This window comes from Primulina tabacum, chromosome 4, assembly GCF_025594145.1.
Source record: "Primulina tabacum isolate GXHZ01 chromosome 4, ASM2559414v2, whole genome shotgun sequence".
NCBI lineage: Eukaryota > Viridiplantae > Streptophyta > Magnoliopsida > Lamiales > Gesneriaceae > Primulina > Primulina tabacum.
This window is the reverse complement of record NC_134553.1, coordinates 6,923,398-6,937,122: the sequence shown is the minus strand read 5'-3', so window position 1 is coordinate 6,937,122 and position 13,725 is coordinate 6,923,398. Positions and strand designations below refer to the sequence as shown.

The following is a 13,725-nucleotide window of genomic DNA, read 5'->3' as shown; positions in this document are numbered from 1 at the left end:
CAAGAATAAGATATGGAGTATGCCTAGTGGAAGTATTTGAAACGAATGTCTTTATATGCCTGAAAATTGTGAAGAGAATAGGAAAAATATGAGCTAAATTCAGTTTCATCATTTTCAAAACTAATTTATCATTGTAATATATTCTAATAAAATATAATATATGTTTTCAATGTTATAATAATCATATATTAATTCAATATAAAAAAAAAAGTAATCAACGTATTTTGATGCAACATATACAGCAAAAAAGTTTCTTCGTAAAAACTTAACCAAACATACGCAACATGAATTTAGAATGGGCAATATTTCTTTTCAAAAACATTTGGAGGGCATTAACTCTTTTTTTTAATTTCCTTTCAGTCACAAAATTAATTATATATTATTCTGAAAATCAAATTGATTGTTTAGGCTCATGTTTGGTTTGTTGAAAATTGTTGAATTCTAGCTATATAAAGAAATTCAATTCAATCCGTAACACACAGTCAAATATAGAATTCAGTTTAATTTATTTACATTATAAAATATACTAATCTATATGAATTTTACATCAAAACGACGCTACCTCTAAATATATTAGTTATAACGACAATGGGTGGCGTAGAGTTTTGTGCATTGCTTCATATCTTGAACAAAAGTAAGCGTCCAAGTTATTGTATATCTATTTTGCTTAAGGATATTTATCAAGATTATTTTACCAAATTACTAGGAGAAAAAAAAAAGGTATGAATAACGAGATACTTCCATCCTAAGTAGACGTGCACCACGATAATTTTAGTTAAAAAGTCCACACTTGGTGAAACCTGATGGATCCCATTTCTTGAACTACTCGAGAAAGAGCTATTACTTACGTTTTTCACCTGTTTTCCTTGCCAGAAATATGCTCCTAACTGTCGTAAAACATCTATGAAAATAACCACTAAATCTACAAAAATTCCGAAAGCTCAAAGAAGTCAAACTGGGGAGCGTGGTTCTGTTTTGACATTGGTGCCACCGCTATAAGTCTGCAGACTGCCATGAGGAATAGTCTTTCTTGATGCATTAGCCAAATTAGTCTGATCCGATGCCACATTAGATCTTTCAGTAGAATGAAGCCTGTTGTTTTCTGCGTTTTTATCTGAAGGCCATGAAGGGGCAGTTTCGTTATTTATCTTTTCATTTGCATATTGCAAGCTCCTTCCCTTGTTGGCAGCTACCATTTCCTGAAGCATTTTGTCGATCAAATGTTGATGATAGTTTTTACCAAGTCCAGAAGGTGATCTTGGCAAGTTACATGGAGGTTGATCAGATTGTAGCCTAGGGATGAGAGGTAGAGAATCATAACATGTGGACCTAATGGAAGGATCAGCAAAGTAGGAATCCACCCCTTTCCTTCTCATGGAGGCGATAGAAGCATTTCTCCTGAATAACCGATGGTTAAAATCAGCCAAATCCAAAGTCAACTTTTCTGGGCCAGATACTAATTCATTGTCTGTCACTCTACAACCATATTCATTCGCATGATGTTCATGACCAATTGGTTGATTCTGAGGACCTGCAAACAGTTTCATTCCTTGTTTCTCCAACTGATCCATTGTTTTGCTGCTTTGAACGTAAGTGTTCAAACTCTCTACAAAAGGAAGTTATATGATTCAAGATTAAGAAGGTTTCAACTTTCAGAGGCCGATGGGGAAAAAACAAGCTGACTGCATTATCAAGTAAATATACTTGCAAAGAAGACAACAATTTGTATGTCAATGTATAGCTACCTTGATGTAATCGTCAAGAATAAAAGCAAAGAAACTAGCACTGCAAGCCTAACATTTCAAATAGTTGTGGAACTTTAAAAGAAGATGAATACCAATGTCATTTTTTCATAAGAGTTTTTTATTACATACCAATTGGTCCCGTTTTTCTTTCGGTGCTGAATGCCATGAGGTCTTTCATGGAATTGAGAACTTCAGCAATCTGCAGTGTATAAATTGGAACTTTCAACCATAGAACATGGAAATTTCATAAAATAGCGTCAAAGTGTCCAATTCCCTGGAAGATTTTACCTGTAAGAGCCTAGTAAATGTTTTGGGGTATCCCAAGCAATTCACCACTGATAAATCCATACTTCTCGCAAGTTGATGCCCTGCCACAACAAACCTATACCAGATAGAGATAGCTAGAAGGCATTAATTCCGTCTCTAGTGCTCTCAATATCATTTGTAGGTAGTCAATTTTCAGCTTCATAAAAAAAATATTATCCAGTTATTCATACAGTGCAGATGAAAGTTGGATAAAAGTCTAGCCTCGACGGGTATCAAAATGCTGCGCTTCAACAACTTGGGAAAAAGGAAAAAGGGTGGGTCTAGTCACTTACCTATCACAATTTGCACGGAAATCCTCCGACGAGACACTCATAGATACCCCATTCTGAATGTCATTTTGATATTTCTCCGCTGAACAAGCCAATTGATCAACCTGTGAGGAAAATTATTTTATTTACTTAATTGAAGAACGGACCAAGACCACCAATTCATTGTATTGGAACATCAGCTGGCTTCACTCACACTAATAATATTGAAATTCTTGGATTTTTCTGAAAACTTGACAGAGAAAAATGTGCACCCTTTGGACATTCTCATATTTATGACATCATTCAAGAATATAAATACTCGAATCTAATAAATGAAAGATCATTTGACTGCAAAACAGAGTAACTAAACCATTTTATTGGTGTTAGATGCTTAATAGATTGTGACCGGGTAGAGTACTGCAGAGCTAACCCTCAGATTAGAGAAGAATGAGTGTTTATTTCATGAATAGTGAGAATTTACTATGTGGAAGGCACTAGATTAACTCATATGCCAAATGCATTTACCATATCAAAAAATAAAATATATATCAAAATTGCAATTACAAGCTCAAAAAATAAAATTTAATACCTGAGGAGCAACCAAACTACGGAGCAGGTATTCCTCATGATTTTGTACACAAAATTCCCAGGACAGTATCTAGCAAAATTTGAAAATCAAACTATAGTAATGAACAAAACTAAAATGGGGAGTTTTTATCCAGTTAAATAAACAAAATTAATGATATGAAAAAATAAAGAAGCTTTAAAGATTTAAAAATAGTACCTTCAAGTCCCATCTGAAAATTATTTGCAGCTTACCCTCATGAACAACACGAAAATTTTCATAAATGCTCTCTTGAGTGGCTTTCCTATACTCCAGCACCAGTAATCCAGAGGGAACTTTTAAATATGCCCGAGGTAAATCCAAGAACAGAATCTCATCCAGTACACCACTATCAAATTTTGTTTTAAATAGCCTAGGCAATGCCTCAAAAACCGCCTCTGTAAAATCATGAAAGAAATGTGCAGATAAAATTGTTAAACACGATGTACAATAAGACCAAATAACCAAACAAGGGGACAAAACTCATCATTGGATCCATAATTCACAATGCAAAACATGTATAAAAACAAGAAATATTTGAGAAAGTAAATTCAGGAAGACAGAAAACAGAAGTAGGGATTACCCAGTCCCTTTCCTGATCTCGAATTGCATATGTCACAACACCATGGCTCCTGAAAAAATAAATAACTGAAATGAACTCATGAAAAATAAGATGATCTAAATAGCCAAAAAAAAAAAAAAAAGAGATGATCTGATTTTGGTCCAGTGACCACTCTCGAATATGCAAAAATCAGATCCAACACTCACCATAGGTTTTGGGTAGAAAACTCCCACAGCATGTCTCTTATCATCACTATATGTAGAGAAACACCATCTTTTACATGAGTCAGGGGCATAATACTCTGATACAAATTTCTTCCAATAAACTATATTGTTGTCCTGCGAGGGGAGAGAAAAGATTATGGGAGACGAAAGAAAATGTGTTGGATCTTTCTGTACTGGAGCTATAAAATCATGGAATTTGTGAAAGATTGAAATAGAAAGAGAAGCCCATGAAATTAATATAACGCAAAAATGTCATATGTAAGACAAACATGCAATTCAAGCCAAGAAAAGAGTAACTAACACGTGGTCGATTCCGTAGATGATACAGATACTGCATTAGTCGTCGAGAACAAAGACTGCTGTCAATTAAAGTTCCAAAAGAAACTTTATTACCCAGGTCTTGCTGCATATTTCTCATCTGCTGTTCCGGAACCTGCATTTGAACCCCCCTACGATGTGGAACTGAAGGCAAAATTACTCGATGCTGCTGATTTTGTTCCCTTTGCTGATCAATCATTTCTTTAAGTTGTGGGTTGCAAAACAATAATTCCTGAACTGTTTGCTGATGTGGAATGTTCTCTCGATTGACATCAATTCTTGGTTTTTTCAGCATTTGTACAGGAGTGCCTGTTTCCTTCTTTATTCTAACTGGAAGCGATTCTAGACAAGCATGTAACTCTGGCCTAGACAAATTTGTAGAAGCTGTTGAATTTTCCATTTGCTGCCTCTTTCTCCCTGGTCCACCTTGATCTAAGGGAGAAAATGTTTTATCTGCTGATGAAACATTCATGGGTTTGTTGCTTGAGAAAGGTATGTATGAAGAGGGTAAAGTAGTACAAGGCTCCAAATCATTGATTCCATTACTAGGCATATAAGCACAAATAGGCAAGTTGTTAAATAGTAACAACAGCTTCATGGCCTACAGAAGATCTAAGGTTTGAAGATTTCCCCACATCAGTAGCATTCATAAAACCGGATGCCGAGTTTCCATTCAGTTGTGCCTTAAGAATAGTTACAAGAAGCTTGACAACTTGGAAGAAAATTCACAAAGTAAAAATTCCTAAGAAATGGAATGGACACAAAATAAGTTGTGAGTATAGTGAACAAACCAGTTTTGCTCAAAAAATGTTAAGATACATAAATTTTCCCCTAAGATGGATACGTATATCCCATCCCACAAGTTCAACATACTCTATAGAAACTAACATGGGAAATGCAAGCATTTAACAGAAAATAATGATCAGAATGGATGAAGAGTGTCGAATACCTAATTATATCAATAGACGCCCCCAGATTTGAGAAAATAAGTGGTTTGTTTTGCATTATTGTCTGAATGATATATATCAAATAAAGTTCAACGGTGAGATAAACGTGACAATGAGTGTGGATATTAGCAATTGTGAATATAAAATCTGTGGTCGAAGCTTTGAAGACTGGTTCACACACAGAATCCTGAAATTCCAACTTCCCCGACAAATAAAAATATTACTCTCATTATTCTAAAACAGAAACCAAAACCCGCGATACATTTACTGCATTTAAATGTTTTCCAACGGAGATAGCAGCATCCGAGTTACCCCAAACCAAGCTATCGAAGAAGACATAAAACAGCCATGTCGTCTTTAAATTTAACAGTAAGGATCAAGATAATAAAGTTAATCCCAGAATACAATAAAAAAGAGTCAAATTTGTGGACTATTGGTTTATGATCTATTTTTCTTCAGCAAACTAACAAATCACACATGCAAGCCTAGAGTCATAGACACTCAGCCTCGCCCAAGCAAGTAAGAAGAAGAAACATTGAAAAGAGCGAAAAAACACCAGAAGGGAGACAGAACAAGCGCTCATACCCAAACTCATAAGAAAACCTCAAAAATCAACCTTATACCGCAGTTTTATACGTGAGGCAAAACGGGAAAACAGCATTAACATAAAACTCACAATTTTATTCTCAAAGATCAATTATTTACTCTTATTCCCAATTTTTTCGTCTCTTTTCTTCGCGCTTTCAATTACGTACGGTGTAAAACAAAGCATCATTCAACCAAAAACAAAAATACATGAGAACCCCAAAAACCAACACTTCAACAAAAACATCAAGGAACAGACAAACAAAACGGGGTTCAATTTTCTCATATACCTTGGGAATCAAAGCCTCGAAAAGCCATTCCTCTATTCGTACACTGCGCGTTTGTGTGTGAGAATATGGAACATTCTTGGTTATGTATAACCAGCTCGCGGGAAGTAATAATGTGGAGCGATAACGGGTTGATGCCGATACATAGGCCCACGTTTTACAGGTCATTGCCGGTCGAGTATGACAACGACACGTTTCATGCGAATAGGTGCGACAAAATTTATGACAGGTCGGACAAAAAATTGTAACCTTATTTTTTAATTCAATTAATAAAGGTTGGTGATTATTAAATTAAGGCAATCTTATAATTAAAGATTTACTCGTCTCATATATTAAGATCCGCAAAATTTCATAGATTAATATCCGTGAAAACGGTCTCATATGAGATCCACTCTTTTGTAAAAGTAGACAAATAATGTTTTGCTTCCATAAACATTTGGTTTCTATTTATACTTATATCTCTGTTATTTTATTAGAACTAATTAAATGGGTTTTTAAATTTATAATTACAGCTTATTTAGAATGAAAATTTTAAGCAATTTATAATTACAGCTTATTTAGAATGAAAATTTTAAGTTATCTTGAGATATCATTCTTAAACAAAAAAAGAACAAAAATGCTGAAATCCATACCTTTTCTTTTACCATATACCCTCTTTACATAAGGTGTCAATCATGAATCGAGCTTGGATAAGTTTCCACATCCTACGTCCACATCTACATTTATTATATTCATTTTCATCCTCATCGGATATTCAATTTCATTCTCATCTCTTCTATTTGGATGGGATATCAAATTCTCCATTGAAGAGAAATGCCATCCCTAATCAGACGTGACATTTATGATCCAAGGATTTTAAATCTTTTTAAATTGAAATTTCTATTCAAATAAATCCACCAATCAAAAGTGTGATTCAAAAGCGTAATTTTCGAAAGGTGAAATAATAAGATTGGATGATATAACAGTACAGCACTGTCATCTGTCACCTACGCTGGACACGTCATATCTGCGCATTCGAGCAATGGCGCCCATGTTGGAACTCGCATTCGGTTCCTTGCTAACATTACAAGATCACGTTTTAGCAAATCCATACCACCCAAATAATGCTACAAAATTGTATATATATATATATATATATATATATGAATCGAAGAAAATAGTTTAGCCAATAAGCCAGTCATCTCCCTACATCACAGGGCATGCTTGCCGCAAACCAAATAAGCAATCCTTATCTACCATGTTCGTGTTGCAATTGCCGCAGAAGGGCAATTCAAAATTGACAAGTAGATTAAAACCAGTGATGCTACTCCACTTCTTGCCCAGTGGGACGTCGATATGGCATATATCTACGGTCTTTCGCAGCATTTTTCCTCCTCTTTCTCTCGATAAAAGCCTCAAGTTTGCCAGATTCCTGTTGCGTGTAATAAAATAATTATTTAATCTACAATAACAGCATAGACGGAACATTGCGACAATTACTTGCCCTTTACCTTGAGTTCCTTGTATTTTTCCATCAGCTTTTGCTTCTGAATTTCAGCTGCGAGGAAAGACATCAGTTAATCATTGAAGCACTGGTCTGCATTTTAACATTAACTTCTTTCTAATTTCTTTTCCTCTATGTTACAGCTTCTTCATAACATTTATGTATAATTATATGAATTTTAAAAATAAGGTAACACTCAATCTCAGACACCAATATAGAAGTCCTAACCAAAGTTTTTTTTGTGTCTAAACCTTTCTTAATTCCTTGCCATGCAAGAGAATGCAAGTGTATTCTCTTTTCACTATTCAACAGCCCCCAAAAAATTGCTAATGATAAAATAATCCGCTTTTTTGTTCTTATTTCATTCTTTTCATTCTTCTCATGTGACTAGCGGTTCAAAAAGTTAAAACTAGATTCCCTTGTTAGCTTGTCATCAGCTAACCCAAAAACCGAAATCAACAAAAGAAAATAATCACAATTTTTCTCACCAATCTCCAGATTGGAGAACTGACACAACCGATCCTTCTTCCCTCTCAACCACAAAACGAGAGAACTATTAATTGCGTTGAGAAGGTATACAGCAAGTGTTCAAGGTTATACTGGCGTATATCTGTGGTTAATGGAGGAACATAGGAAGGGATCGAGGGAGAGCATAAAAGAAAGTTACATTTTTTCAGATAGTAAGGTTGTTTCCCTTTCTTTGCAGCTTCCCTCTCTTTCTGCTTGTGAGTGGCCAAAATATCGTTCTCGGTACACTTTTTTGCAGCAAACTTCAATTCTTTATCCTAGCATGGACAAAATAAAAATAATGCAGCTCAAACACACATGACATCTTGCAGTAACATACATAATTGACGAATGAACTTGTACAGCCAAACAATATCAAGTTTTACTTGAATAGGAACTTACAATCTGAGCAATGTGATCCTTTAGTTCAGTTTTAACTTCTGGGTTCTTTGCTTTCTCCATCTGTATCTTCAGTTTCTAAAATTCCAAAACCAGAATCAATTTGACTACAAGATTACAAAAGAGCAACAACATTAAGAAAACATTTGAATAGAAAATGGTACCTCTTTCTCAGCCGGAAGTTCATTCTCATAGAGAAAGTAATATCTCTTCTTGAACCTGCACATCAAGAATAAGTGTTTAAAATCAACCACACGAAAGTGTTCCATGAAAGACTGAAAATATGATACGCGATGTTGTATTACTTCATAATGCATCCCCAAAGTTTGCAGACCACAGATAACAGCAGGTACCATATTTTCAAGAAATCTGTTTACCTATCAACTAAAACACACACAATACTAGTTACTCAGAGATGCAAGCCTGTTGTGTTTCAAATGAAACCACAAGAAAGTGTTCCGTGAAAGACTGTGAAAATAGGACACACTCTTGTATTACTTCCCAACGCATCCCCTAAGTTTGCAGACCACATCGGAAACATGTTCCCCTCTCAACTAAAGCACACACAATATTAGTTACTCAGAGATGCAAAGGTTGTTGCCCATAAAAACAATAAAACACAAAAATAGAGTGAAATTTTAAAGGCGGTGGAAATAATAGGCCCAAGCATTCCCAGGTTTCTTCATCAATAACCAAAAATTGTTACAGGAGAAACCATCATATCGAAAATAAAAGAAATAGGAGGCTGGCTGAAGAAAGAATCTTACCCTTTCACATCCAGGTTTCCATATAATGACTCAAAACGAGGGTCACACACCACCTGCACATAATCAGGCACTAACTTAACCATACATAAATTGGAGAGAGAGTCCTATGTTAGATTGCTTGGGCCTTGGGCTAAGATAAGTCAATAAGAATGAAATAAATACCAAAACCAACATCTTACAAAAAGAAAAAACATACGTTGCCTAGATAATATTTACCCAAGTAAGAATGGGCGATATGCTGCTGTTTTCGGATGAATGATTTAGGTTGAAATAAAAACCTCCATAATCAAAATTTAGAAAGAAAAATTCAAGCCTCGCTCGAAAAGCCTAGGTAATATTTACCCAATCAACAGTCTCATACAAATCTACCGCCACCCTGCACAAAGATATTAAACCATCATCCAAGCTTCACAGAAATGCATAAAGCCTCTGGCCCACTTTTACATCTACTTATTTTAGAAACCCTTAGAAAGATGGTTGTGGTTTCAGACAGAGTGGAATGCTTAGAAAGATTGTTGTGGTTTCAGACAGAATGGAAGCATTCTCGAGTTGATGCTTACCAAGTTGCCATCCCATTTTTCTTTCCTAATTGAAAATATCATGACTGCCCACAAATGATCACTAATTCAAATTTTCAAAAGTACGAGAAGACTCAAACTCGATCCCCAATGTTCATGCCAAAACTCCTGGAACATGCAAGAGTCAAATTCATCAAGAAAATAAGCAGGAGGATTGTAGCTCAATCCAAGACAGATTTACATAAATGGCCCCAGTCTCCATGTACAGGGTAAACATAAGGTTATATCATGCCAATGCTCAATAGCCACGACAGATGGATTTTTGAATTTGTCTCTAATGATAGGCAACAATATTAAATCTTCACCAGCTAGTAGCTTCTGGGTCCTCAATAAAACAATACTTCAGAAACTTTATATTTATGAAGTGGGGTATAAAAAAATTTCTTTTTGGTTAGAATATTTTTCACATGAAATACAACCCAAGGCGAGCAAATATAAGTAAAACCCACCTTCTTCGGAACTTGAACTACTTCTCTGAATCTACCAACAGGCTTCTTGCTACTCATCTCCATTGGCCTAAATGATAGCACAAAATTAGAGTAAAAGATAGCAGAACCAAAAAAAACTCAAAAAAATGTAAGAACACGCACATAAACAAGGAATAAACCTATTCTTATTTGCTCGACCTCCCTTTTTCTCTGCATTGGGCTTCCTGTAGACCATCTCTGACCCATCAGACCTTGCTCTCTGCAACTCCTCAAATGTCACCTCCGCAAGTTCCCGCTCTATCTCACTCTCCTGAATTGTCAAGTTAAAGCAATACATTATAACACCTTTGAATTCTCGTGTGCTTATAGACCCACAGGCGGCCGCAGCAATGTAATTGGGGAAGATAGGAACAATTCAATGTTTGGGATGAAAATCGCAACTTCCGACAAATTACAAGCAAATTTTTATTTTATTAGATTTGGGGAATCAAAACGGTAGAAATAATTCCAATGCATAGTTTTGCAATACATTTGATAGAAACAAGTTAAAAGACCAAATTGAGCAAATAGAACCTCCCGTAATCCAAATAAGAGAAAATACACTTCTTTGGAGCAGATATCTTACATCATCAGATTCAAAGTCATCATTATCGTCGAACGTGATTTTACTTGAAGTTGCCATGGCTGATTCGAGCAGCTTCCTTCTAAAAATTTCGGATAAACACAAAAGATTTCACTCAGAAAATGGAATAAAAAATTCTGATCAAATTCACCTCTCGCAGCGGGAGACTAAAGATGTACAAAAAGGATTTTTTTTACTTCGATATTTGGGAGATAGGGTTTGCAATTAAATCCGTGAACCCGGGCCTGAAGTGTCGGTATAATAATAAAAAGTTATTTTTATTATTTATTTAGATCATCCAGAAAAAATATTACTTTTTATGCTAATAGCATTGTTTTTTATTGTGAATATCGGAGGGTTGACCGATCTCACAAATAAAAATTTGTGAGACCGTCTCACAAGAGACCTACTCGTGTATCAATCAGTTCTTGATTCAGTTAACATGGACAAATTAGATTGCGAATCACTTATAAGTTAGCACAGTCAAATTTTGCATGATAAAAGATTGAATTTATTTTTCTCGTACATATCTTTGAAAGTTGTATAAATTTTGAAATTTTTTTAATTGATCATGGATATTCTAGGTTCGACTTTAAATAAATAAATATGTATAAAGTTTGAAAACGTATCCTTTCATCTTTTTTTAAAGTTTAACTTTAAACACTGACTAATACTATTTATCAAAACATATAAACAAAATCACTATTATGTGTGACGGGTACATTTATTTTTTGTGAATGTAAGAATATATTTCGTGTATGTGTACAGTGTACATAATTATTATGATTATATATTTGAGATGTAGAATACGTATGTATCTCTACTATAATATTAAGAATCTCTCTAATACGTCACTTATATTAGCGACGGTTACATACAGACTATCGCTAATTTAAGCGACGGTTATATAAAAACCGTCGCTTAAATATAAGCATCGCTAATTTAAGCGACGGTTCAACTTAACCGTCGCTATATTTAGCGACATTTATTTACAAAACCGTCGCTTTATTAACCGACGGTCTTTCAAAAAATCATAGCTTAATGAAACGACGGTTTTTAATCTATCTAGTAAAAAACAACACATGCATGATTTACAAAATTAATAATTTACTACGCTAAAATTCATAAATAAACTACTATGCAAAAATTAAATATTAAATTTTCTGTAAAAAAAAGTTTTAAAAACCTGACGTGCGTGAAGATATGCAGATCCACGTAACATTGGAAGATCACACCGACGAGCAAATCTACGAAATTAATACGAAAAAATATTAGTACAAAATAAAAAAAACCGAAACTGCGAAAAAATTGATAAAGTTTCGCTACTACCAGAGAAGAAAGGTGAAAATCGCGTAAAGGAAATGTTCGCGAACCTCAGTATATAGAGAATCATAGCGACAGTTAAAGGTGAAAATCGCGTAAAGGAAATGTTCGCGAACCTCGGTATATAGAGAATCATAGCGACGATTTTTGGCAAAAACCGGCGACGGTTATTGGACTTATTTAGTAGACGACGGATAAAACCACAGTCGCTTTAGACAAAAACCGTCGGTTTATCCTGTAACCGTCGCTAATCCAACCATTTTTATATCACATTATGTACAATAATTTATTATTTTTGGACCGTGTTTTTACCCTTTTTTTCAAAATTATATTTAATAGATCAATGTTCAACTCAAGTATTTTAAATCACATGATAGCCCAAACACTATGTACCAATCTCTTTCATATATATATAGCATTAGCATTACTAGATGTGCGGGATAGACATATTCAAGTAGAAAAACAACTATGAAAATGATCATAGCTGTTGAATCCTTAAAATTTATATATATTGAGCTACAATATATACCAAAAAACATGCATGATTATGTGAAATTATAAGTAGCTCATCAATAATAATAATCATTATTTACAAGCATGATGATGGAATGCCAAGCATGCTACATGCTTAATCATCTTCATAAGTTTACAAAGATTTTATATGGTCCACCAAAAATATAAAATCATGAATTGTAAATATCAATAATTAACTGATGTTTCTGATATTAATATCTCAAATTTAGAACAAAATCTCAGGTTTAATATCCAACGGGAACAAACTTTTTTCCCCAGCACCTCCACCCACAAACAAATTAAAAGGATTATTGTAATGAATATGAAAAATCTCAAAACATTAAATATTCACTTATACCAATGTCATAAATTTTCTCATAAAAAACTTCTCCAAATATTATTTATACAAATTACCTCAATCGAAAGCTCTTTTCACTAAACTTGATTATTGAAGTACTCTCAATTTGCTTAATCAATACATTATGTGTATCATGAAAAAGGTTATAAAATGTTTGCTCATCTAGGAGCAAGAAACTATGATTTATACTCTTTAGTATTTTTTAAATGAAAAAGAAATGTGGAATAAATGCTCTTTGTTACACTAGCTTGGTGTCTTTTGGTAGTTTACTAATAATATATTTTTATATTCACAATTGGATTATAAAATGTACAACAAGAAACAAAAAAATATAATCCCCATTTTGTGTTACCCCATAATAAATGAAATTGTTTAAGAAAAAAATAATATTCTTGGTCCAATAACTTGTCTAATTTTTTTGTTTTCGTCAATTAAATTTTCAAAGTTTTGTTTTGATATATTAAATTTTAATGATAAGTCGCGAAGCTCGGTATATATAAGAATCATAGCGACGTTTTTTGCAAAAACGTCACCATTAGCGACGGTTTTGAGTTAAACCGTCGTCAATAGCAACGGTTTTTGACTAACCGTCGTCGATCTAGATCTAGATCGACGACGGTTTGTGCACAATAACGACGGTAGTCCAAAACCGTCGCTATCTTGTAATATACCGTCGCACATGGCGACGGGTAAAAAACATGTCACCTAATATGGCGACAGACTTAAATATAAATGTCGCCTAAGGCAACGGTGAAAAAACCCGACGCAAAAAATGGCGACGGGTTTGTTCGAACAGTCGCAATATTAGCCGGTTTTTTGATAAATCGTCGCTAAAATAGCGACGGTTTATAAAAAACCGTCGCTACCTTTACTAGGCGACGGTTTTATTAAAATCCGTCG

At 34.3% G+C, this 13,725-nt stretch overlaps 2 protein-coding genes across 5 annotated transcripts; both read right to left on the bottom strand.

The window, feature by feature from the left end:
• Positions 1-747: 747 nt before the first annotated feature.
• On the bottom strand, positions 748-5,939 carry LOC142542862 (putative transcriptional regulator SLK3). 4 transcript variants are annotated; one of them, XM_075649736.1, is made up of 10 exons: positions 5,652-5,908; positions 4,012-5,039; positions 3,693-3,824; positions 3,508-3,556; positions 3,105-3,322; positions 2,910-2,978; positions 2,345-2,445; positions 2,034-2,127; positions 1,875-1,944; positions 748-1,606 (listed from the first exon to the last, which is right to left on the bottom strand). In XM_075649736.1, the coding sequence occupies exons 2-10, from the start codon at positions 4,624-4,626 to the stop codon at positions 951-953; spliced, it is 2,004 nt and encodes a 667-aa protein (XP_075505851.1). In that variant the 5' UTR covers positions 4,627-5,039; positions 5,652-5,908; the 3' UTR covers positions 748-950. The 4 variants fall into 4 exon arrangements, with proteins under 4 accessions (XP_075505851.1, XP_075505850.1, XP_075505853.1 ...); XM_075649738.1 differs by having other exon boundaries at positions 749-1,606; positions 4,012-4,481; positions 5,851-5,939; XM_075649737.1 differs by having other exon boundaries at positions 749-1,606; positions 4,012-4,484; positions 5,851-5,929.
• Positions 5,940-6,964: 1,025 nt separating this feature from the next.
• Positions 6,965-11,967, bottom strand: LOC142542861 (uncharacterized). The gene is made up of 11 exons (XM_075649734.1): positions 11,961-11,967; positions 11,818-11,878; positions 10,635-10,713; positions 10,189-10,319; positions 10,031-10,097; positions 9,004-9,056; positions 8,401-8,455; positions 8,240-8,314; positions 7,998-8,115; positions 7,338-7,384; positions 6,965-7,258 (listed from the first exon to the last, which is right to left on the bottom strand). The coding sequence occupies exons 3-11, from the start codon at positions 10,689-10,691 to the stop codon at positions 7,151-7,153; spliced, it is 711 nt and encodes a 236-aa protein (XP_075505849.1). The 5' UTR covers positions 10,692-10,713; positions 11,818-11,878; positions 11,961-11,967; the 3' UTR covers positions 6,965-7,150.
• Between the last annotated feature and the right edge of the window lie 1,758 nt (positions 11,968-13,725).

Excerpts from the sequence above, each read along its gene's own strand:
- LOC142542862 (XM_075649735.1), bottom strand. The coding sequence starts at position 4,626 with ATGAAGCTGTTGTTACTATTTAACAACTTGCCTATTTGTGCTTATATG. Across the intron at positions 3,323-3,507 it reads GAGATCAGGAAAGGGACTGG|AGGCGGTTTTTGAGGCATTG; the intron begins GTAATCCCTACT and ends ATGATTTTACAG. Across the intron at positions 2,446-2,909 it reads GTAGTTTGGTTGCTCCTCAG|GTTGATCAATTGGCTTGTTC; the intron begins GTATTAAATTTT and ends TTTTCCTCACAG.
- LOC142542861 (XM_075649734.1), bottom strand. The coding sequence starts at position 10,691 with ATGGCAACTTCAAGTAAAATCACGTTCGACGATAATGATGACTTTGAA. Across the intron at positions 9,057-10,030 it reads TAGTTCAAGTTCCGAAGAAG|GTGGTGTGTGACCCTCGTTT; the intron begins GTGGGTTTTACT and ends GATTATGTGCAG. Across the intron at positions 7,385-7,997 it reads ACCTTACTATCTGAAAAAAT|CTGAAATTCAGAAGCAAAAG; the intron begins GTAACTTTCTTT and ends CTTTCCTCGCAG.